At 48.8% G+C, this 26,153-nt stretch overlaps 1 protein-coding gene across 3 annotated transcripts in view; it reads right to left on the bottom strand.

The window, feature by feature from the left end:
• The window catches only part of TMEM63B (transmembrane protein 63B), a 48,863-nt gene that overhangs the window by 18,115 nt on the left and 4,595 nt on the right, over positions 1-26,153 (bottom strand). For 2 of the 3 annotated variants that reach the window (XM_063151965.1, XM_063151963.1), the window contains exon 2: positions 406-613. In XM_063151965.1, the coding sequence (XP_063008035.1) occupies positions 406-591 (186 nt within the window). In that variant the 5' untranslated portion in view covers positions 592-613. Of the gene's footprint in view, positions 1-405; positions 614-15,808; positions 15,888-26,153 lie in introns of those variants that run through there. The other variant, XM_063151964.1, reaches the window with a different exon arrangement.

The raw sequence follows: 26,153 nt of genomic DNA, 5'->3' as shown, positions 1-26,153 counted from the left end.
AGCTAAGGTAGCCCCACAGGATCAAAAGGCCCTGAGGTTCCTGTAAGTCACAATTATGGCTATGTGATTTGTGGTCCCACAGCTTCTAAGCAGAAAAATGCAAGGCATTATGTGGATAAAGCTGCAGGGACTTAGCAATATAAGTGGGAGTTTTGGATGCAGGACTCAGCCAACATCACCCCCATCCTGCAACACCCTTCCATGGGGCTCAGTGTGGTGTTACTGGAGTTAAGTCAATAGTGGCTGAGCCCACAGTGTCTGAGAGACACGATCAGGGCCAGAATGCCAGCCAGCAGCAAAGTCAGGGATAGCATTTGGGGCGCTGAAGCCTAATTATCTGATCACTGTCCTCGTTTCATGGTTAATTAGGGGAGAATGTGTCAAAGCAACAGTAGGCAGACTTACGAGAAAGCACATAAAGTCAAGGGCTAGGACAGTGGGCACCCCACCAAAGGGCAGCCCCTGCAGCACAGTGCTGCGGATGCGTGCGCTGTAGCAGTAGTCCTTGGTAGTGCTGTTGTTGTTGTTGCATGTGGGAGTTTTGCAGGGGGCCCCTACTGAGCCCAGGGTGGCGATGACGTAGGGAAGCATCTCTACAGCTTCATTGTCTTCCCTGGGGAAAGGAGAGAAAGAGCTAGTTAGACACATGCCAGTTCGATGGCAACGTAGCCCTGTTGGAGCTGGGGGCCAACCTTGCCTGCCAGCTTGGGCTCCTCTGTGCTACAGGATTTTCCTGGGATCAGGGTCCAGGGACAAGATCATTTGAGAAGCCCGAGTTCGGTGGTGCCAGAAAAACCCATATGCTTCAGCAGCTATTGTCCCACCATGGAGTCCCAGAACTCCCTTGTTTGTCCACTCTCACACCGTTTAGGTGCAGTTGTCTCACAGACTGCTTTTCTTCCTGAGAACATGGTGTCTCAGCTCTCCCTCCTCAGCAGAGAAAGCATTTAGGTACAGCAAAAAGTGAAAGGGTGGAGTGGATGGGGCATGAAGTCACGTCTGGATGATAGAAACAAACTGCTATAGGACAGTTGCTGCATCATGCTCCCACAATTTCCTTTGCCTGGCTGCATAAAGCCATTAGCTTTATTAGGCTGAATCATCACCCTCTCTTCACTGCGGGCCTCAGCCTCCAGCTCCCAGGGCACCCATCAGGGGCTGGTCACACCCCCTACTTGTTTCTTCTCCTTCCTCTGACTTGGAGGCCATTTAGATGCAAGCACACAGGGTAGAATAAGCCTCCTGGCTTAGACTCTACTATTTAGCTGGTCAAATATTTTATTTACATCAGTGCCTTCCCCAAACTGTTACAAGACCCACAGTGCCATGCAGGTCAGCATCACTGCTTGGACATGGGGGGGTCCTCCTTCTGTGCACAGCAGCTCCATAAGAAACACAGAGATTGATTACAGTAGCAATGGATAAATGAGAACTGAATAACTCTGAGAGGGACACGCTGACAGCAGAAACACAACCACTTTACAGAAAAGGGCTGAGAAAATCCCATCAGTTGCAAAAGGAACAGTGATAACAGGAAGATCTATACAGGCTTTTGATCCTTAAACCATTCCTCTTAATCCAGCATCCACAAACCACCCCAAATCCTTCACTACAGCCATGAATCATACAGAAAGGATGGACAGCACAGTATCACTTCTGGGCAATGCCTGGGGTTTTTTTCTCCCCAGAAATGCCATCCCTCAGGGCTAGGCAAAAGAGCCATGGCATGCCCAAAGGATGAGAAAGCTGCCAGCACCACTGTCCTTCAAGCTCTGCATTGTTTGGTGACATTAGCAGAGGGGATGCAGGGCTCTTACCTCCAGCTCACAGGTATAATCCTGGCCATCTCCTGCCTGGCTGCAGAGATTTATCAGCATGGCAGCACAACGCTAGCTGGATAAGGACCACAAAGTGATTTGCTGCGGTGACCTAGAGAGCTCTGCTACAAAGTGACCCTCCCAGCTCAGCTCCAAGGGGTGCACAGCTGCAAACCAGCTGAAGCACCACGACAAAGGGCAGCCTGAGGAGCAAAAGCCCAGCTGGGTACAGGCATTGAGAGGGGGTCAGCCAAATTGGAAAAGCCACAAAGCAGCCTGTTAAGACGTAATTCACAGGTACAGAGGTGGAGCAGGGCTGCTTAGAGCAGAACAAGGGAGCAGAAAAGCAGGAGAAAAACAAGCCAAGACATGAGATCACAGTTGGGAATAAATCAGGAAGACAGGATAACTCCTCCTGGCTGAATTAACTAGATAGTTGGAAGCTCTAGGCGAATGATGGGAAAAAATGTTGGGATGAGACTCAAAGGAATATCACACACTTTGGAGCATGAATGGTAAGTGCAATCTAGATGAACTGATTGAAAAACAGAAATGTCTCTCAACCCTCTTTCTGGGAACCTTGTAAACTTTTAGCAATGAGTTTCAGATTTTGAGTAAAGATGACAATCCTACTGTAACACCACAGCCTTGAGTTCTTCTATTGTGAAAAAAGACAAAGAAGAAAAGCATTTGCTTTTTCTAGACCTACTAAGCTCACTCCTAAGTGCTCTCTCCTTCCTAGAGGACACAAGGTGTCTTCTAGCTCTAACCACTCACCCACACATTCCTAACACATTCTCTCTTCTGACCCTGTGGAAAGGTGACCAGAACCTTTCTCCATCACATACTCCATCCTGGGTAGGGAAATTACCTTGACTGCCAGAACAGCACTCTGATGCTCTCAGCATCTCTCCTTACACTGCTCCTCACATGGCTGAGCACGATTTACTTCTCTGATGGCATCTTTGCCATTGAAGAAAAGCATCTCTCTCATCAGCCTGCAATCCCACTGCCCAGAGTAGACAAGGCAAATTAGAAGCCAGCCATGTCCCAGAGCAAATCACTCCTTCCAATAGACCTGGCTGCATGTTTCTCACAGCACTTCACTACAAATGGTGTCACTTTGGAATCACTTCCTCTTGAATGACTCCAGGGTATTGGCAGATTCTAGGAACCTTGCTGCACATTACCTTTTCTGGGTCATTAATAGCAAAGGACCTCATCCCTCTGCTCTTGTCACATTGAAATTGCTAGTTCACCCCTTGACTTTGTTTGTGGAACCTCAGCTGATTTTTGAGCCAGAACTCTACATCTCCTCCAGTAGACAGTTTTGTTAACAGTTTTCTGTGAGAAATTTCAGAGGTTTTCTGAACATTCAAGCAAGTTACACAAGTTTGCCAGATGCTGTTGTTTCACCACAGTATTGAAAGACTTGCAACATATCAGGGAACTCTGATTTTCTTCTGCAGACACCTAACTATCTACCTCATTCTTGTATGTTTTATAGCCCCATTTCCAGTTGTCTTTCTTAAAAAAATGAGGCTCATATGCTCAGATTGCCCACAATCCTATATAAACATTATTTATACAAACCATTACATACTGAAGACAAATTCTGCAAGCCTATAGGTAATTTAAAACACATTTCAGAGAGACAGGTCCCAGAGATATACTTTTCCCGTGAAGCCCAGAGGATGGACTGGATATAAACCTTCCCAGCCTCTTCAGTAACCCAGCCAGAACACCCAGCAGTGGAAAAGATGTGGCATGTGCCCAAGGCTTACACTGCCTTTTCATGAGCTGAGTCAAGAGGCACAGAAGCAGTTCACATCATCTTTAGTTATGCAACCTCCCACCCAGCTGGTAAGCACAGGGAACTCCCCATGGAGACAGAGGTGCTTCAGGTGTGTGGGAAGCTGGGAAAAGCTCACAGGAATGTTAGAGCACTTGTGCCCTTCTAGTTCTCCCAGCTGCAAGAAGATCTGGCAGCAGATTAGAAGTGACCTGCCATTGTATCAATTTAGGTAAGAACTTCCAGGGTTCTTCTGGGGTTACAACACCATTTAGGCAACTAAGAAAAATGCTCTGGCAACCAATTTTGCAGTCTTTATCAATAGTGCCTAGCTAGTATGCTTCACCAAAGGCCTTTCCCAGGAGTCTTTCAGCTGCTCCCAGGCACAGTGCAATCCATGGGCCTGGCAATACTTCTTTCCTTGCATTTGGTTGCACCTTGGTCTCAGATGCACACTCCAGGGGACTCTCCGCCCTCACCCTCAGCCAGGCAGGGATGCTCCAATGTGTCCTGAGCTGCAAGGTGCAGGGCCAGCCCTGCAGGCAGCTGATGTTGGGTGTTTCACTCAAAGCACACCAGGGAGGAAAGGTGGTGCCTGCAGCATGCACAGTCTTATAGTACAGAAGCACTGCTCCCAATTATGAAAGGAAATCCCTTCCAGCAGTGTGGGAGGGATAAGGGGAGTTTTCTAGCAACGGCTGCTCTCCCCAACTCAAATACACAATGAAGGCAGAGGTAGTTCTGCAAAGCTTTCTGTTTTGATCCCAGTGTCTCCCTCTAGGGAAGGACCCTGCATGTTTCCTTGTAACTTATGCTGCCACCACAGGTAAAGAAGCATCTTTGACCACACAAACTGTGCTGCACCAGAACATGGTTAAAGGTGCCTTTGCTGGTCCCTCCTTCCCCTTAAAGGCTGTCGGTCAGGGCAATCTTGGCTCAGCCTGGGCTGAGATGCTAACATCAGCATGAGCTCCTGAGCACCAAGAGACAAGGTGCAGGGAGTTGGTGGGAAGCCTCTGTGAGGCTGGAGTGGTGGGAACCAGCTCAAGGTATGCAAGCACTTTCCTGACCACAAGCATGGCCTGTCACCACAGAATAGAGTGGGGCCAAAGGCACAGTAAGAGCAGGACATCAAACCAGGTTCCATGCAGGCCCCAGAGGCTTCCCCTCCTGCACTCTGCATAATTAATGCTGACTTCCTCAAAACAGCAAAGACAGATTTGCCAAAAGGCATTTTCCACTCTTATTCAGCAATACTGGACTCCATCTCCTTCTCTATTAACAGCAGGAAGGAGGAAGAGAGGCAGCTCCTCCCATCCACAGAGAAACCTGTTCCCTGCTCCACTGCATAGCCCCTACATCCCCAGCAGGACCAGCATGGCCACAGTGTCCCCTGCTTTCACCAACACATGTCAGGAGCAGAGGCATACAGCTTCCTGCCAGAAGTCCCTAAAGCACATCCCCCCTGGTGCTGCAGCCTCAGCTCCTGCCTGTTCAGCCCTGTGCAAACACAGCCCTGAGAACTGCTGTTCTTGAGAGCTGGTGGCCTCAGCAGGGCAGGGTAGGACTGCTCCTCCTCGTCTTTGTCCCTGGCCTGCAGGTCAGCACCCAAATGAGGGCCCAAACAGCAACCAGGCTAGCCTCTATGCTCCCATCTATCCACTGCAAAGAGAAAGAAGAAAGAATGCAGGATAAGGCTGGGAAGGCCAAGATTACATGCCTTGGTCCTTCTGTGGCTGTGACTGTGGCTGCAAAGTGTGCATCAGGATGCTTGTGGAGTTATCCCACTTGCAGGCAGGGGACTGGGAAGGGCCTGCTGAGGAGACTGCCTGTCCCACACTGAACTCTTGCTGCAGCACTGTAAGGCCAGGGCAGACAACATAAACAGCACTGCAGGTCTTCCCAAACAGAGCATTTCCCATTCTCACCAGCTCACCCTGAAGTCTCTGCCCCACATACTCAGCATTCAGGTTCTCTGCCAAACCCCTGGCACCAGGGGGAAAGAAAATAGAGGAAACACTGTGCTGGGACTCAGGCAGGAGTGACGCAGGAACTGGACAGCAGCTAACAGGCAGACAGATGCACTGACACAGACAAGTGTCTGTGTCCTTCCAGCCACACCACTGATGTCAGCCAGACACAAGGAGGTGACCTGAGAAACGCCTGCAGAAAAATATAAATCAATAAAGCGGATGCTTGAGCTCACCGACCGAACGACGTAAGCACACAAGCTACATTCATTTGTTTTCTCACCAGTAAATGTTAATAACTCCATCTGTAATTAGAACATTGGGATTGTGCTCTAGTAGAGACACATTTATTTAGGGAAATGTGACAGTCTCACAGCAGGCTGGAGGTGCAGAGACAGGCAACCGGAAACCAGCAGGTCCGGGGCTGGAATACCAAATTTCCAGACTAAAAAAAAAGAAACCCAAACCTTCTTAAATCTCTTGGGAATGGCATTCAGGGAGGTGAGGTGTGCCTTGATTCTCAGACATGGCCTGTATCTTTCAGATCTGCTCCTCTGGGGTTCCCCTGGTCTCCCAAGAACCACAGTAACCCACACTGTGACCCCAGGGACCTGAGCCCAGAGGATGTGCCACCCCAAGTCTCTGCCTGCACTGGGGACCCCCATGCAGCAGCTGGCACCCAAGGCTGAGCGAGCCTTCCTGTCCCCTCAAAGAGCCACCAAGGTTACCTGCACCTAAGTGGGAAAGTCCAGCAGAGCTCTGAGCAAACTGCTTGCAGCCACAAGCAGACCACAGGAAGAACAGTCTGACTCTGTTAAGCAAGTAGGGAATAGCCTCAGGAAAGATGGGGAGCAAGGGGTCTACAAGTTAGCTCAAAGCCTTTCCCAGAGTACAACAGTTAAACGGGGAAAATACCACTCTTGGTGCAGAAACAGCAGTGGGAAAGCTGTCCTGCACTATGCCTCAGACCTGGCACAGAGCATTCAGGCAGCTGAGGGCTGGAGAAGTGCTGATGTGCTGGGTGCAGGGAGGAGAAACGTGATCTGCAGGCCAAGGGAAAAAGCATCAAGAAGCAAATGTGCTACTGGTGCATTTCCAACAAGCCTGGGCAAAGCACTGACAAGCCTACAACAAGGATCGGTCCTGTATCAGCAGAAAGCAGGAGGGCCTGCCAAAACCCTACAACTCTTTGTCTTTTTTCCATCTCCTCCAGTCAATACAAAGCTCCCTGCACACTTCACCTGTATGAACTAGCCAACTAGACACCAGGCCTACAAAGCTTTGGTCTGGCAGGCTTGGCTTCTCCAAAGCAAAAACTAAGTGCACCTTTGCCCTGGGTCCAAAGTCCTCCCAAGTGGCTTTGCACTAGGCCTCAAATATCTACCACTAAAGGGCATTGCACCTTTCTTTAGTGCACATCAGCTCCCAGTCCTGGTGTTGGCAGGTACTGTCCCTGTCACAGCCAGCCCTAACCCCACACTGCTCAGAGCACCATTTTGTGGTGGCTTGCACACTGCTGACCGTGTACATCCCAATGCTCAGGAACCCCTGCTCCTGCTCCCAGCACAACTGTAAGCACTGCAGACCACAAAAGTAACCCTGAGCTGGGACAGTGCCTGGCATGGATGGTAGCAGACTATAACAGTGGGGAGCATTTGGATCCATGTAAAACCTAGATTTGAGTTTCATGAAGGTCAGGAACCTGTCCACTTCACAACTCAGTCCCCTTCAAAATCACCCAGGATAATCACAAAAGCCTTGCCTTTGAACATCAGCAAAACACTTCCTGCTGTCTTCACCCACTGGAAACTCTCTTGCCAAGTGATAAGGATTTAGCTCCAAACAGATAGGCCCTTTTTATGTTTCTTTTGTACAGGAACTCCCTCCAATCTGATGGCAGTGCTTTCGAGTCATATGGTGCCCTGAACATAATGTACCATGCCAAGAAGGGCTGCACCACAGCCTGAAACCTGGTATGCTGTGGTGCATGCTCTTCACATCAGAGCTGCCTAATCTGTCCTCTCCTAAGGGCAATCAGGTCTCTGGCTCTGCAATTTGCCCCCATGCTGCACATCCCACACTGCTGTCTTCCTGCCTCAATTTTCACATCCCTTTGGACTTCCTTTGGTGCTCCTGGGCAAGGGGTGTCTGTTCCTGCCTGGCCACCAAGGAAGGGCTGATGATGGCCCCTTTCCCTCCAAAGAGGTTTGGTGCAACAGTGACACCACACAACAGCATGATGCAGTTCTGCTGCCAAGCCAGCTCGACTGCCTCCACCTGGCTACAAGGAACAACATGGCTGTGGTACCTGGCATTCCTGCACCATGAAGGAGAGGCCTCCAGTCCCATCTTGTTTGCTTACTGACAAAACTATGGAGTCTCAATGCCACATGGACACCCTCAGTGATGTCTCACAGGAACCAATCCATGCGTCCCAGTTCACGGTAAGGGACTCATGCTCTGCCATCAAGAGAAAGCCCAATCTATCAAACACTTATCCACATCAATCAGCTCTCTGTTTGCACTGCAGAATCACAGCCACCCTGATTTACAGTAAATTTTGAGTGTTTCATTAGTTACCAAATCAAACACTTAAGTTACAAACATATCTACCTGTCACTTTCCCTTCAAGTTCCTAGGCTATAAATCTCAGAAAGATATTAGGTTTGTCTGCCAGATTGTGCTTTATAAGGGAATACCACTTCCTGTTTGGCTTTCCTTGTTTCCTGCAGGCATACACTGGTAGTGATCCAATAAACACAATGAACCATCAGAGCAGCATGACTGATGAGGTGCTGGACTGCCCATGGTATATTCTGCAGAGAGTGGCCATATGGCAACCAAATCATATGGCTGGGAGTAAGTCCCAGATAACAGGGCTTCCTCACCTATCACTAAGCACCCCAGCAGCAGCAACTTCACCAATTCCCAGCAGACTTTTAGCAAAGACAAGGATGGAGAAGTCATGACCTCACAATACCAGTAGTTTTCAGCTTCTAGTTTATGGATTCCATTGGCACAATGGTTGTTCTTCATGGGTTGCCATCTTGATTATCCCCTGCATGACTATTATCATCATTTACACTACCTGCATGTGGCCTGCACTTTCCTTACAACCTGTGGGCCTGCCCCAGGCTAGCTCTCCCACACTTCATTCTTTAGGTGAGAGTAACTATTCATACAGGATCTTTACTGCACAAATACCACTTTGGTTTTCAAGCACTGTTAAGGAGAGCTGTTCAGGTGCAAGATAACTGGCTTGGCATAAACACAAACCAATCTCCCTGGTGATTTCATATTTACTCTGAATTTTTCCACGTCTCTCCCATTTCTCAAGTGAGTAAATGCCATCTTGTCCCTTTTGCACAGGGGCGTGTTTTAGCAGGAGCTCTGCACTCTTGCAGCTCTCATTCCTTTTTCTTTTGTTTATTAGTAGCCTCACCTCATCATAAAGCTCTGATGTTAATCCCCTTATGTAGAGGGGAGTACCACATATTCATCTTTCCTCAGGCCTCATATCTGTTTCCTGCCAGTCACAGACTGGGTATTCTCATCTACATCCAGCTTTTCCTCTTGAGCAAAAAATGTGTGTGTCTCTCATAACACTGGGTTTTTATCTAGTCTCTCAAGGTCACATTGACTGTTTCCTCCTCCTCCTCTCTTCTGCATGACAGAAGTCTTTACCTCCTTGCAGCACAGTATTCAAAGACACAAGAATTCTGTTCACTGGTGCAATTACAATCCCTTGCCTATGAAGTATGATCAACACTTCCCACCAAGGAAACTCCTTGGTGATGCAAGTCACCAAATGGTGGCAATGAGCATCTCTCTGAGGAGTCCAAGCCACCTCTCAGGGTTTCACAGCTGATTGCTCACCAGAGGCTGGCAGAACACCCTAGTGGATCAACCCTGAGAGCATCCCTATATCCCTTATTCTGCAGCATGAAAGCTGCTTGAGCAGCCAGCAGTTATTGGGGGTGAGCTTCTCTCTTGCCCGGTCCTCCTGTCCTAAGCTGACACCACCAAACTAGGCATGCACAGGACTGAGGCACTACCTCTCCCGGATGGTACTTCAGAAAAGCTGCATGCCCCTTCCTATTGGGTTTGCATGGCCAAGCTCTGGTAGGAATGGGGGTGCTGGAAGGGATGCTACAGGAGTGGCTTCTGTGAGAAGCTGCCAGAAGCTCCCTCCATTTCCAACAGAGCCAATCCCTGGCAGCTCCAAAGCTAATCAAGGCTGGGCCAATTAGAAATCGTGGTAACTCCTCTGCAATAACATATGTAAAAAGAAAGAAAGGAAAAGTTATTGTGCAGTTGTAATAGCAGTCAGAGAAGAGTGAGGTTAGAGGAATGACTATGCAGACACCAAGGCCAGTGGAGAATGAGGGAGGGCAGATGCTCCAGGCTCCAGGGTGAGGATTCCTCTGTAGCCTGTGGTAAAGACCATGGCGAAGCAACCGTGCCCCTACAGTCCATGGAGGAGCATGGGGATGCAGAAATCACCTTCCAGTCCATGGAGGTGATGCACACGGGAGCCGGTGAATGCCTGAGAGGAGGCTGAGAACCTGCAAGACGTATGTGGAGAGAGGAACCATGCTGGAACAGCCTGTCCTTGAAGAACTGCACCCTGTGGAAGAGTGACCCACGGTGCAGCAGTCTGAGGGGTGCTACTGCCTGTGGGATGGACTCACAGCAGCAGTTCAGTTCACAAAGCAGTAGCAGCTCACAGAGAGCTGCTGCTCATGAGATGGACCCACGCTGGAGAAGTTCATGGAGAGCTGTCTCCTGTGGGAGGGACCTCAGAGTGGACCAGGGGAATGACTCCTTTCCCTAAGCAGCAGGAGAAACAACAGCTGATGAACCGATCCTAAATTCCCATTTCCTGTCTTCCCGCATTACTGGGACAGGAGGTAGATCTGGGCAGAACGTGTTTTTAACGTGTTATTTTACTTCTCGCTATCCTGCTCTGATTTTGTTAGCAGGAAAATCAAGTAATATTTCTCATTTGAGCCTGTTTTGCCTGTGATGGTATTTGATGAGTGCTCTCCTCCAGTCCTCAACTCAGGAACTCTTCATTATATTCTTTCTCCCCTGTCCAGCTGTGGAAGGGAGCAAGAGAGTGGCTTTGGAGGGTGCCTGGCATTCAGGCAGTGTCAACTATCTACACCCTTCTAGAGCAATTGCTCCACAGGGACATGTGAAAATTGAAACCATGCAACAACTCAAGAACAGTGGCAAAATGGGTCCATGTGCTCAGAGCAGCATCCCTGGAGATGGTGACACATAGAAAAACCTTCCTTCACATACTGGTGAAGAAGCTTGGCACTGGCAAGGAAGGGCCCACCAGCCTGGCTCCCTCATCCAGCAGCAGACACCCAGAATGCAAACCAGGAAGCCTACAGGGAACCCTCTTCCCTCATGGGTACTGAGGGACAAGCTGCCAGGGTACTGCATGAGCTTCAGCAGGAGCAGCCGTAGTGCTGCTCCTAAAACAAGAACATCTACTTCAAATCCTGGCACCGGCACCCTTCCTGTAACAGATAAAAGCTGATTCTTTTCCAAGGTCCTTCAGCAGATTGCAGCTTCAAGTGTTTACAATTTGCAGGCTGAGGATGTTCTCACTTTTTCCCACCTTCCTTGAAGCATTCCTAAGATAGTGCTTGCCTTGCAGAGTTGGTCTACAAAGGACCCACAGCACAGCTGAACGCCAAAGGTCAAGGTAATCACAGCCCTGCAGCAAGCAAAACTGAGCTCCCTTTATGACTTCATGCTGAGTTGTAAAGAGATTTGGCAGCCACAGCAGGAGAAAAGTCTTCAATTATTCCTCAACAACAGCAGATATCAGCAAAGGGCTCTCACAGCAAGAGGTCTGGATGTGGCCAGCAAGCCAGGACAGTTATAGGAGACCATCTAGGAATTTGCTTTCTGCATCTACTGGGAAAATCTCAACAGTCAGGCTTCCAGCAACAGCAGCACGGCCAACCCAACCCATGGCACCAGGGCACTACACACAGGGTTGGCATGGCACCTAGTACAACCAAGTGCAGCAGGGCAACCTTGGCTACAAACATGTCCAAACCAAGACAACTGTGCCACTGGAAAAACATGGAGGCCCTACAGCACACGGTTCCCCTTTTGCACTCTGTCCCAGCAGCTACTGGACTCCAGTAAGAGAGACAGATGTTATAAGAGACCAATTTTGACCTCCTGCTGGGCCCTGAATAAATAACAAAGGCCACAGCAGAGGTAGATGGACATTAAACAGAGCATTGAGTCTGTCCTTGCTCCAAAGCCTAAGAGATCTGTTGGACCTCACTCAGCACATCAGGACCCAGAGATGTCCCAATTCCTCCTCTACATGATATTTGCTCTGATGCTGCCAAAGAGATCTAATCTGGAGACAAGTGCCCAACAACCTCTACCTGCTGGGAAAAATGAGGGTTGTTGAACACCTACCTCTTCTTGAGTTTTCAGGGCAGCTCTGCCTGCTTTTGACTGCTGGGCCTGGGGTCTGCAGGCAGGAGTCACTGACATGCACCAGGCTGGCCCTCAGCCAGCCACTAGCACTTGAGAGATGCTGATCAGGCTCTCCTTTTCAATGGTTTCGCTCCACCCCACTGGGCTTGGCAAGAGGAGCTGGGCCTGGCTTGGGAACACAGGGAACAGAGCGGCAGCTGGGCACTGAGATCCAGCAGAGACCAAGGAGCACTGAAGTGGTACTTCAAGGTGAGCAGCCTGGCTCCCAGACCCTCTGATAAGGGCGTGCGAGATAAGGCGGCTGTTTGGGCTCGGAGGAGGGCACTGCATTTTTGGTGAGACACAGCAGTGTGAGCCTCATGTCGTGCAGGCTCTATCTCAATGTTAGGGCAAACAAAGAAATAGTGCTTTAACTGGATGAAGCTGCTCTGAGTCACTGTTTATCCATGGAGCACAGCTCCACACAAGCAAATATCAAGCCTATGAGACTCCATTAAAACTGCAGTTTAGTAACCTAGATTCCTCTTGCCCACAGCCTCAGCTCAAGCCAGGGTGCTCACCTCTACTAAGACCACCAAAATCCTAACTTCATATGAAGGAAATGGCTTGGAGGTCACCTCAAGAAGCAATGTGGAACACACCAACCACTGGACTATGGCATTCCTGCCTTCAGCTCTCTGCTGGAGGTGAAGGCAGGAATGGCCCTCCAGCCCAGACAGACCAGAATTACACAGAAGGACTAAGACCAGACACCTAACAACCTCCTCAGGCATGCCAGACTTTCCTGGGCTCTGCTGCTCCAGGCAGTGGCACTGAAAGGAAAATAGACATGGGTGCATTCCATGGGCTTGAGTTTGTTGAACACCCAGGAGCAGCTAAGCATCATAGCCTGGAGCTGCTGTAAGGCAGCTTGCACATATGGAGGCTGCTTTCCATGGAAAGCACTGCCCTAAAAAGAGGGAAAAGCAGTGGTGAACAGCCTAATGGGATAACTGAGCAGTTAGCTCTGAAAGACACATGCTCAGAAGAGCTGTGGTGGTGATCCCATCACATCTGCTGCCCTGCTAAGCCCTTCTGCCTCAATCCTTATTCTGGCTGTATTTCCTGAGACCACCTTTCCCTCCTAAAGCCCTTCAATCTCTCTGCTTCCACAGATGACTTCTAATGTCAAAAGAAAACAGGATGTGCCCCAAACCTGAGGTGACACCCATCTCTGACTTTGTGTCTTCATCCTATGTGATATCCTGAAGTTTGATGGTCACCCCACACAACCCTAAGCCTCTGCTGGGCACAGTTACCAGCACACAGCACAACACTGCCAGGATGCACTAAAACATGCTGTGGGCTTCTACCCATGAAGAACTCACATTCCCAATTGTTCACCTTCTATGGAAAAGGCATCTGGCTGGCTGGACTGCTGTGAAGTGCAGCTTCACAGAGGGGGGCAGGAGGGGCTGTCACCCAAATAAAAAGGAGCCAGTGGCCTCCAAAGGTTCAGGGTACTTAGACACAAACCCCCTGTTCTTTGCTGGTTCACAGGGGCGAACATGCTGCTCCATACCTCATTTCTGAATGGGGACAACAGACCACACGGATTGCATGAAAAGAAACCATTCAAAGCAGTGGCTGAGGCATTTTCTTTAAAGACATGAACTTTGCTTGGCCTTCCCAAACACATCACAAGAGCAGGAGGAAAAATCCCCTGATTAGTAGACTATGGCATTCTGAGATAAATTACTAATTAATAACCCATATGAGATTACTGCTTAGTATTTCTCCTAATGCAAATCTTTGGCAACGGTACAGGATAATGGTCGTTAAGATATTTCTCTTCAACGATCTTCATGCAAAAGAAATAAGGAAGGCTCCCAAGCACATACTTATCTTGAAACACTTTTACTGAAGTCATCAGAAGTACATGGCTGAATTAAAGTGTTTACCCAAAAAAGGGACAGACTTGAGTACTGTGCTCTGCTTCAAGCACCAGATATTTTCCAAGACCATTCTCTGGACTCTGGCTATGTGCAGCAGTTACCAACCTAGCCCCAGTTGGGTGCCTCAGGGTAGAGGCAGCAAAGACCAAAAAGTTCAAGTAGAATTTTTCTTTAATGATGACAAATATGTTCTTGCAATACACTTCATAGCAACCAGCTAAATAAATGATCCTAGACCAGAAGGCTTTCTTCTCTTCCTGGGGAAATGGTTTTGGCAAGCTTGAAAAGCATGCCATTTCTCAGGATTCTGCTTCTAAATTTCATTACTTCTGCTTCTCACTGTTTCTTCAAAAATACTCTCTTCTCAGCAAGGAGATTGAAGATCTCTTGCTGACAGAAGACATCTCTTACCTGCCTGCACTTTCCTCAAGCTAAAGTCTGTACACCTGTCATTTTTCCAAGCACACACAAGCACACCTTTCCAGTGTGACTGTTTCCACAGCTGATGTCTCTCTGTGTGGTCAGCATCTTTCTACATGTATTGTGCCCAAGCAACCCAAGCATAGATAGGGCTAGAGCCAGAGGATAGTGGTACTGCAGCCTCCTTGCTCTGCAACACAACTCCTTTCCATTCTTAGCCTGACAGGCCAAAGGGTTCTCTTTCAGTCACATCGTGGCCAAATAAACACATATCCCAGTACTCTGTCATCCTAGCTTGTCCTCTCACTTCCCGTTTCCTTCCGGCACAGCTGCCTCCCATGGTGCCCCAACTGTCCACAGAGGGAGGGCAAAGTAAGGCTTATTTTTATCTTTTAATTAAAAAAAATTAAATAAACACAGTATTTGGATAAGTGTCAATCGCTACAAGGAGAACTTCAGTTTTCCCATTTATACCAACAAACATTAAGACATGCTAGTTGTGCCATTTTTACATAGTGGGAAACACCTGAACCTTGTTACCAGACTTGCTGTGGATCATCAACATCAATCAGCTTGCCAATCAGCTCTTGGCAAATGCAAACACACAACACAACCTTTGTTACCTCCACTGATCTAACAGGGCATTTTGAAAAGGTCTCCTGCACTGAAGCACTCAAGCTCCCTCAGAGTAATCCCAAGCAGCTGTAGGATCTAGAATTTCCTGCACTCTTATTGGGGCAGGCAACCTACCAAGGGCAGAGACAAACTCCATTAATGCATAATGGAGGCTTCTTAACATTTGTTTTTTAGATTATGGCAGGGAAGGACACGTGCTACATACTATACATGAGGCAGAAGCTTCTCACAGCACATTTTGCTTTTATCAATGGATAAAGTGTAGCCACACTGCTGCATTTTGCATGCCAATCGGGCTGTTCTGGGATGCCTCTTCCAACACACCCCAATCAGCTCTGAGGAGGAAGCCCAGGAAAGCCCTAGGCAGCATCAGGTTTACAGGGCTTAAAACACAACCTGGACAATGCAGAGTAAGGCCAGACAACACAGCTTACCTGAGCAGCAGACCAAGCAAAGCCTCCTCCTCCTCCCAAACTGGAGAGCTTTCAGATTCAGTTTGCACTTAGCAATCCACCACCATACCCTCCCTAGAGCTCCCAGGGGAGCCTGCTGCTCCTTTCCCCCAGCCCCCCTCATATTTAGTACGGGGGAAGCTGCAAAGTCAGCTGTCCCCTAACTAAGTCCATCCAGGCATGCCAACTTACAGCTCCTCCTTGAACCACAGCCTCCTGAGGAGGGTACATCACCTCTCCTCCCTACACTGCTAGCACTGGAAACATACATCCCAGGCCAGGACAGTGCCCAGCTGCCCCCAGAGCAAACCTGACAGCCACGCTTACTCCTCCAGGCCGGGAAAGCGCAAGGCTGCAGGAGAGCAGCAACTCCTGCAGCCTCCTGTCCTGGGTGGCTAGCCCTGCTACTGCTGCTGCCCTGCCCACCTGTTCATGCCCAAGATGTGCCACAGGAATCCTGCCACAGCTCTGTAAGTGAGGAGGCTGGAATTTCACACCTGGCACCCTGCCCTCCGCTTATACCACTTGACCGGCATCCCAGTCAAAGCCTTCAAGAATCCCCACATACGGAAATCGGGTCTCTGCTGAGGCTGTGGTGCCAGCCCTGGCTGCTGGGGACAGACTGCCAGGCCTGGGTGGCAGGGACATGTCCTGTCAGAGCCAACACTGGGAGCTCTGCAGTCAACTTTGCCACATGCATCTCTGCTGGGCTCCACCTCATGCACTCACACGGGGCGTGTGCCTCATTTACTGCAGCTCATCAGGAATCCACAGCCCCAGCAGGGCTGTTTTAGGGTCAACACCTGCTCTCCAAGTGGCACAGGGATGTGTATGTGTGACTCCTCGGCAAACAAAGAGACATCCCTTGCTTGGTGCCTTCTACTCGGCAACCCAGCGGACACTGCAAAGCACCCCAGGGCAGTTACCTGCTCATCTGAGAGTCACACAGACGCTGCCTGTACACCTTCTGCTGAGCCAGGGACCATCTCTCAATAGAAGGAAGCTGACAGCTACCAAGTTCCCAGTTTTACTCCACTGCTGCCAGCCAGCAGTTACTTTAGTCCTTACACGGAACAGAGGCAGACCCTCACGGCTAAGTTTAGCCCAACATAGCCACTTGCATCTCATTCCTTCTCCTGAATCCTACCTGCTTTCAAACCTACCTACCTAATATCAATCTACATATCACAGATTCACAGAATCATTCATGTTAGGAAAGACCTCTAAGATCATCCAGTCCAACTGTTAACCCAGCACTGCTGCATCCACCATTAAACCATGTACCCAGGTGGCACATCCATATGGATTTTGAATTCTTCCAGGGATGGAAATTCCACCATATCTCTTCCACCATATCTCAGTTCCAATGCCTGACCACTCTTTCAGTGAAGAAATTCTTCCTAAAATCTAACTTAAACTTCCTCTGGCGCAACTTAAAGATATGTCCTAAGTCCTATCCATGTCCACTTGTTAGGAGGGAGAAGACACTGTCCCCCATCTGCCTACAACCTCATTTTAGGCAGGTACATGTGTTCCCCATTAGCCTCCTTTTCTGCAGGTTAAACATTCCCAGCTCCCTCAGCCATTCTTCATTAGATTTGTGATCTGGATTCTTCACCAGTTCCACTGCCCTTCTCTGGACATTCTCCAGCAGCTCAACATCCTTGGAGTGAGAAGCTGAGCAGGGCTGGTAGGGGTGGGAGGCTCTGGATAGCATCTCTGGGCCAGGTAAAGCTGGAGCTCAGGAAGCATCCCCTCAGCCACATCCACAGCTGCCCCTTGCTGAGGGGTCACTAATGTCCCTGCATGGCTGAGCTGTACCCACAGCTTCCAGGCCCAGGTCTCACCAAGCCTATGCTCACCACAGAAAACTCCTCCCAATATAGCATCAGTTGCCTCTTTATAACATGATGTTTACTAACACCAAACACACTCCTGTTGGAAGTGGAGGATGAGATGAGTCAAGGAAGCATGAGCAAGGGAACTTTCTTCTGTCATGGGAAGATGAGGGGATCGTGGGAGGGTTACTTAGGGATGGGGGCTGCAGAATCAGCTGATCACCTGCACTTCCCTCACCAATGCAAGGAGACTCAAGGGCACACTTATTCTTTCACATCAGACTCCTAAGCTCTGGGAACACTTTCCTGTGAAAGTGTGAGATCAGATTCAGCACAAAGGAGTGTGCCAGCATCCTCTTGCAGCCTGCTCCAGGCACTCCAAGCACTAAGTGCCAGCAGGTGTTGAAGCACCAATTTAAAATGAAGGCTCTGAAAACCTTCTGACAGTTCCTGGGGCCTTCTTGAAGCTCAATGAAGCACTGCTGGTTGCTACAGTGCTTTGACAGGACCTCTTAAGGCAGTGGCCATCTCCAGAGGAACCACAACCCCTCCAGCCAGTGGTGGGGAAGCAACCCCCACTGCTCATCCTTGCCCAGCCTGCTCTGGATAGTCACTCTGCTATTCCACTTGCTCAGTGCCCCTGGGAAGATCTACAAGGACATCTGCCTGCTGAGGCACCAGTGACACCAGCCTCCAGCTGTGGACAGAGATGAGCATGACAAGGTTCGCCATGGGTCTCAAAGCAGGGTAGGGGAAGGGAAGGGATTACAGCCCCAGCTCCCCAAGGCACCATCTCAAACCTGGAATACTGTCCAAGAATATGCTCCTGAGTAAGAGAAGGCTCAGAAAGAAACGAGTGCCTTCTAGGGCTCCTAGAATTTGGCAGACTTTCTCCAGTGCCAAGCTATGTCCCATCCTAGATGGCTGGAAACAGATCCCAAATAATGTTATTGAACTGCACACCCATATGGTGGCAGATCAGATTCTTGAAGCCCCTCCAGGCAAAACAATCAGTGCCAGACCCTGACTCTTTCTAGAGCCACCACCGCATTTTCCATTTTTCCCTCCTGGCTGCATCCAGCCATCTCCTGATGCCAGGCTAATCTTCAGAACCTCACATTTTCCTCTCCATCTTGGAGAAAGTTATTGCTTTCCTGCCCTCAAATAGCCAACATCTCTTCCACCCTACCAAACTCATAATGGACCTCCTCCTGGCTCCCTTCCCCACATTTGTCTTCTATGCCACTGCACTTACCAGTCCCAAATGGGCTGACTGGAATGCAAATTTACATTAAGGGGCTGGATCAATTTCTGAGTTTTTAACCTTTCCTAACAGGCAAGGGAGGGCTGGTGTCAGGGGCTTTACCAGAAAGCCTCAGCTGACTTCTAGTGCATGTTCAGCCAAGGCCTGGAGTCCAGAGGCATGACTGGAGCACGGGACATTGTGACACATACGGTCCAGGAACTGCTGGACAACTGTGTAACAAGTTTTGGCTACAAGCCATCCAACTCAGCTTACCCTTGTGTACCATCCCTTCAGCACAGATCAACAGGGATGCAGGCTTCTGCACTCCATGCACCACCAGAAGTGAAGGCACCAGTAACCTTGCCCATGCCTAGGATGATCCTTTGCTCCCTTCATCCTCCTGATTCACCCCTGTACCCACTGCCGGGTGCCCACTCTATGCCAGCTGCCCACACATCCATGCAGCAGCTCCTGGCCATCCTCACCCCTGCCCACCTGCTCCTCCCAGCAGCGACTCACCCGCCCCAGCAGTGACTCACTCCCTGCTGCTACCAACCATGCATCCAGCCTGCCTCTGGCATCCCCTCCACTCCGAGACACAGGGTGAGGAGCCAACACTGCTTTGGAGAGAAGCAGTGAGGCAGCATGGATGCACAGCACAGGAGAACCTGCCTGTGCTCTGCATCCCACCCTGAACAGCTGCATGACTACAGGTGTTCTGCTGATATGCCCCATGCCTCTGCTCAGCAGAATCACACACAGCTCCTCCCAGGGAGATAACACAGCCTATTTCCAGCCCCTGGAGAGACAATCCCCTTTCCAGGTGATACATGCCAGCAGCACACTAGTACTTGTTGCTGCCTGCACTCTCCCCCACAGTCAGCTGACATCCCTGTTGAGTTATTAGAAGTGAAGGGTACATCTTGCAGCGATGGACCTCTGCTCCCATTGCTAAGGTCCAGGAAAGCAGCAGGGAGCTGTCACTGCCCTGCTGTCCCCTATTCCATTCTGGCTTGTGAATTTACCCTTATCCTGGATGAGCAACACCTGTCTTGGAATTAGCCACAGGATTAAAACCAAAGAGGTTATTGGATGGTTTCCCAGCTGCTTGACAGAGTAACTGCAAGAGAACAGCTTCACACTGCCTCTGCCAGCTTGGTCAGCTCCAAGCAGACAGTGAGATGCCCAGGTGGGCAGCAGTGCACCTTGTGAGGTTTTGCACTGCTGGTTTAATTTTCCATCCCAGGTCAGTGCTTAGGCTCTCCAGGACCAGGTATCTCTCTGCCCTCCAGGGAGCATGCAGTGGCACCAAGCTGCAAGTTTAACACAAAAACTGAGAAAGAGGAAATAAAACACTCCCCATCCATCTCTAGCCTGAATCACAGGACCCCATGGCAGCCCCTGCACAGCCTCTCCTGTCTGCAGGCAGCCTCCACCTTTGGCTGGAGCAAGGCTGCTATGTCCAGTGCCCCCAGCTGCCACTCCCCATCCATGGGCTCTTCATTCTGCACCTCAAGCAGCTATTAAGTGTCTCCTCCTGCTATCTGCCACCTGTCTTCACAGTTACATTTTCTCCTTTAGTTCTCTCCTGCCTGGAGAGGTAGGGTTCAATTTTATGTTAGGGAAAGGCCAGTCCCCAGCCCTGTGGGGGATGTCAACAGAGACAGCACATATGCCTGTCCATTTTTCTTTTCACCTGGCACTCACAGCCACCAGATCAGGAGAGTGGAAATCACATCTTGACTATTCCCTCTGGTATTTGCTTTGGTACCTCAGTATGGGAAGCAATGAGAGGTTCCTCCCCCAGCACTGCAGGCAGCAACATGTACCAGCAGGTCTTCCTCCTGGGCCTTCTTTTGCCCACTCACTTACCAAGCAATGGGACAGCTGTTCATGTCCTGCCATCTCTAACACACATACTTTAAGAAGTACAGGCAGATAAAAAAACCCAACAAAACAGCTCAAGAAACAGAAGTCCCAACACCAAACCACTGCTCTCCAGCCACGTTTGAGTCTCAAACCCTCTTATCCTGAAATCCACCTGCCATGAGACTCCTGCAGGCAAAAAAGGTATGAAAATGTACACCTGTCTAAACGGGAAGGCAGAGCAGGAATAACAAGGCAGCAAAGTGCTGGTGCTGGGATATGAGGAGAGGGTGTTGGCCCAGAGCTCTTGGAGTCTCTAGAGCCAGCTCAGAAAGGAGGAGTTGGTAGAAAGGGCAAGTTTTGCAATCAGAAATGTTCCTTGCAAGTCAAAGGATGCTCTGATATGCTAGAATGGGCTGCAAGGCAATTAGAGGATGATAAGGATGACTGACAGGATGAAGACAACCAGAGGGAAGAGAAGGAAACAGAGGGAAGAGCAGGTGGGCATCTCTGCCCCAGGCCAGACAGGCTCACCACCCTGCAGTAGTTTTTCAGGACTAGGCTGGGAGTTCCAGCCCACACACCTACTCAGCTACAACATGCAGCCCTACCTGTACCACTGCTTGGAAGGGCTGGAGCTTACTTTCACCAAACGGGTTTAAAAATTTCTTTTCTTGCTCCAAGAAATGCAGTGCAAACAACACAAGACAGGACATACATGCTGTTGTTCAAATAGCAAAGCCTCTCCTGATGCCTTGAGAAGGCTGACCCAGAACAGAGGCCAGACAGAGTTAAAGGATAAAGTAGGTATTTATTAAAAGGCCTCAATGGATACACCTTGGGCAGTACAAGAGCCTGGCCAGGGCTACACCCAAGATGAGCCCAAAATGGTCACAAAATGGACAACTGGTCCTGAGGTGTCACACTTTTATAAGTTTGGTCCATTTGTATATTGGAGTTAATTGTCTAATTACAGCTTCAGATTATGAAGACCCATCCTTCTTATTTTCTCTCTTCAGTTCATTGTTGTTTATGCACTTGGGCCTGAAACTTGTATAGGTTGTCCTTGGTCCTAAGCTAGAAAAGGAATTGTTTTCTCTAGCTACTCTGTAAAGACAGCTTACTAACACTTTAATATAAAGCTCAGAACTATACACTAAAGCAGCACAGAATCTGAAAAATATAAAAGCTAAAATTCAAAGCATCATTTCTCTCCTTTTGGTACAGCCAATGCTGCTCTATCCAATTCCTGCTCCAAGGAGGAGCTGGATGGAGCATGGTAAGAATGACAGAATGAGCCTGCTTTGTTCTCTGTTTACCAGACACACATTTCCACTCACTCCCATGTATTCTGAAAAGAGGCTCAACAAAACTGCCCACCTCCTCTACTTAAATTACCCCATCTCTTTTCTTGCCCAGATTTGCAAGCTCCATCTAAAGATTCTATTTGATCTTTCACATCTAGCCACCCCCAGAGACATCTGCAAGCACAGCTGTGTCAGACACAGAGGCAAAGACCCAAGCAATCAACATGTCTCCACAGGCATAAGTCTGCTGATGGAGGTGCAGTTATACTGGCAAAACTGCTTCTTGGTGTTTTAAGGTGGTGCAATAAACCCAGACTTTAGAAGCAGGAACATTTTATGCTAAAATAATGTATTGGCAGAGCAATTGTCAAAACAGGCAGTCCCACTCATCAAGCAGGCCAGAAGCTGCAGGTGTTTTGGAGGAGACCCCTAATGCACCTCAGAGACATGGCCCAGACCACGTTCAAATACTGCCACCATCCCATGGTTTTAAAGCTTTGATTTGCAAAGGTGCATCCCTCACTCCATATCCACCAGGGGAAAGCTCAGCTATGGCTCCTACTCAAGACTCTCCTGGAGCAACTTCAGCTGTTCCACCCAGTAGCACTCAACTCCCCAGATGAAAACACAAAGGCTTACTGGCATTATTCCCTACAAACCAGAGCTCTGCTCTCATCAAATGGAACAAAGCTTTGAAGAAAACAAAATAAAAAAGTGAAATGCTGGGGGTTTTCCCCCCTTGTTGCTTAAAGCACATCAAAGCATTTGCCTTCCCTGACTTGAAACCATAGTCAGGAGCTATCTACTAGCTTTGAAATTCCCCTCCTACCCCAGGCAGTAATAAAACATGAAGATAGAGAGCATGAGATTCCAGGAGCACTATGCAGCAGGGATTTACGAGGGATACATCCTGTCAAGCTCACTGGATCATTTTTATTTTTAACAGCATTACAGTGTTAGTGGGTGAAAGGGAAATTGTGGATGTAGCAAGATTTTAGTGAGCCATCTGCTGCAGTATTTCACTCAGTCTCCCTTTTGAGGTTTGTTCACTGGACTAAGGAAGAAACATCACCTATGGACTGAAAACAGGCATAATGACCCCAAATAAACTAGTAGCTCAAAGTGACAAAGCACTGCCAGGAACCAGAGGCAAGGGTCATCTTTGCTTTCATTAATCATTTTCACCAGTTAGGGTGCTGAGTTTGGAGAGCTGTTAGGTGCTGGCTGTTCCCAAGCACCTGTCTGGCAAAGCAGCTGGTCACCACAGGAGAAGGGATGCTGTAAATCAGTCAGAAGCAGACAAGAGGATGGGACAAGGAGAGGTAGGGAATAATCCCAGAAGCACATGCACAGAGAATGGGTGTAAGTTTGTCAGGGCATCACTCCACATAAGCTGGGGCCAGGAGAGTTCTTGGTTTCACTGGAGCTATCTCCTCATAAGGTAGAGGAGTCACAACAAAAGGCCTTAGACACTAGGGAGCAACAGGCAAGGAGAAGAAGAAACCCACAGAACAGAGGTGCACTGAAAAAGTAACAGGCAAAGACCTCCACATGTACAAGAGGAGAAGGCAGAGTTGGCTGCATGGATCAGCATGTCACCACAGGTTTTTTTGCCACTCTTCACAGCCTAGCATTTCTACTCTACCAAGCTAATGATACATAGTCATAAGATATGTTATGCTTAAGCAGGATAACCAAGCCTCACCTTGATTAGATAAACAGATTCATCTCCTTATGTTCCTCACCACAAATCTATCTCTTCAGACCTCAGACTAATACTGTAACTTTTCTGCATTCTCTTCAATTTTTCAGCAGCCTTTTCCGAGCACTAACACTGGATTTAGACAGTGTATTGCAATATCAATCTCCCCAGCATCATCTATGGCAATAGAGTCTCATTCTTAGGACTACTCATTGCTGCCTTTCCAGGTGTAAAATGTTTCTTACAACTGGCAGTCTTGAAGGGGCCTTAACAGTCACCTCTCAAGATTCTTTACTTGAGGTACAGCCAGTTACAAGTCATCCAGATCTACAGACTTTTAGCTAATTTCTTCCAAAACTAACATACACACCCCAACTCCCCAACAAGCCCTTCAATACAGCCTCCATTCCTGCTTCACTATCCCAAATTATATTACAGGGAACCATCAAGTCTGAACTCCCTAATTACAGATAAAGTGACTTCCTGCCCCATTTTCATCACAACTACAGTTTTCTAAAAATGTACATTGCTGTACATTCTTAAAGACCACGAAGCTCCCTCCTCCACCTTTTCTTACTCAGGTTACACAGCCCTTCTCACAGTTCTTCTCATCCTTCCTCCCACATCATATTTCTAAAGACCTTAATTTCTATTGTTTTGCTGGATAGTCTCTTGTTTGCGCACATCCTTCTCCAAGAGTTGTCTCTGTGTCTGAGCCTGTCCCTTCAGCAACACCTCATCCCTGTTCAGGAGAGCACTAATTGCTTCCTGCACCTCAGAGGCTCACTCCTAATGCAGCCTGGCACAAGGCTTTGGAGAGCACTAATTGCTTCCTGCACCTTAGAGCTGTCATTCCTTACACAGCCTGGCACAAGGCTTTCCTTGTGTTTTCCTGCTCCCCAGAAGAGCACTAATCCTCAATCCTCAAATTCTGGCAATACCAATAGCTTCCCCTGCCTGCCTAGCTAGGGTCCCTTTATCAGATAGAAACTCTTTTGAATACAGCTTTACCAGTAGTTGAGGATCCACATGGGGCATGCTTCCCGTCTCCTACTCCTTTCTCATGTGTTACAAGGCTTACACTTGGGTCACTGACACAGGCTGACTTAAGCCAAGACCTATTACACCCATCCATCGCCCCCGCTCGCCTACCAGGGAGGGCATCCTCTGAGGCAGGGGCGTTGACCAACTTGATGCACTACGTTCCAGTCAAATGGATGCTGGTGATTTTGAACTGGCATATTCTCCCACCTCCCTACCAGAATAAACACTAACTGTTTATTCTACCTTATTAAGACAGGCTGGATGTAGTCCCATTCCTTTCCCCTGTATTTCAAGGGATCAAACCTTGGATGGTCCCTTCACCAGATGTTTTCTCTGGTGGCTGCTCACCATGCAAAAGTTGCCTTAGTCTGGAAGTACTGTCAGGGAAATTTCATAAGGCTTTGTCCATATGACCACATCTAATTCACCAAAACAGTCTTGTCTCCTATTCTGATTAGTCCTTGGATTTGTTTTTAAAATTAACTCATCACCCCTAATCTTCTTTGCAAGGTGAAGACAGAGCTCTTACTGTCACACTTTATTTGTTCCTCTTTTCCACGCCTGCAGGAGCTAAGTCCTTCTATCCAAGAGCTGCATCAGCTCCTTCTACCATAGCTGGGAGTTCACACCAAGTTTCACATCCACCACAAACCCAGTTCCTTCCTCCCAGATTTATAACTTTGTGACTAATGCCAACTCAAGCTGCCTTTTCTGCGTTGTGAGTAATAGCGAGTCCTTGGGCAGCAACCACAGCTCAGCGGACACACAACAATAATTCACTTCCAGGTCTGTGCCTCAAGCGTGGAGTTAGAGCCCAGGAAAACCAACTTGTATATGCCTGATGTCAGCTTTGCCAGCATCACCTGAGAGCCTCCAAAACTCAACAGCTTCACATAAAGGGACTGTAGGCCATAAGCACAGGGAGATGAAGGATGAATCCCTTTTAAGATTTTTCTTGGGATCCAAAGGCCCTAAATTTTTGTCTCAACAGCACAAGTATCCTGAGGCCATCTTCAGAGACCCTCCCCAGCCCCTGTCATTGCCAGGTGCTCTCTGCCCTCCAGCAGAAATCATCAGATGTGATAATTACTTCAAGCAGAAGACAAGGCCTGCTGCCATCTGAGTTTCCTCTAAGTACAAGATCATGCCAAGATTGTCTCTGACTTTGAAGGGTTCTGAAACAAAGTCTCCTAAAGGCCATTGTTTATCTGGCAAAAGCAGGGCCAGGCCAGCACACAGTTCTCCCACCAAATGTGCTCTTGAGCAAAATTGCACTTGTAAGAATAGCACACTGCTCCTGACCCATGTCAGCAACACATCAGGAGACAGGTGGATGATTTAAGGGAGGCCAGCAGAACAGTTCTTCCATGCAGGTCAACAGGAGAAAGCACAACACCTCCCCACAGGCAACAGCACATGGCATCAGAGCCAGAGGTCATATCACTGGTGGCAGCTAGCTGTCTGCAGAGTGATCCTCTGCAACAGGCCGGGAACAGAGACCTGCACAGAAACATGAGAGTATTGCTTGTGAAGGGGGTGTCAAAGCAAGCAACTTCTCTGCAGAAAAAATTACAGGGGTGCAGAGGTGATGAGCACACCCAGGGAAGGGATGTGGGTAGCTCTGGGGGCATACAGTCCTTCCAGGGAGTGAG

Source organism: Melospiza melodia, chromosome 3 (genome assembly GCF_035770615.1).
Source record: "Melospiza melodia melodia isolate bMelMel2 chromosome 3, bMelMel2.pri, whole genome shotgun sequence".
Taxonomy (NCBI): domain Eukaryota; kingdom Metazoa; phylum Chordata; class Aves; order Passeriformes; family Passerellidae; genus Melospiza; species Melospiza melodia.
Note: the sequence above shows the minus strand (reverse complement) of the source record. Positions and strands in the feature narration are given on the sequence as shown.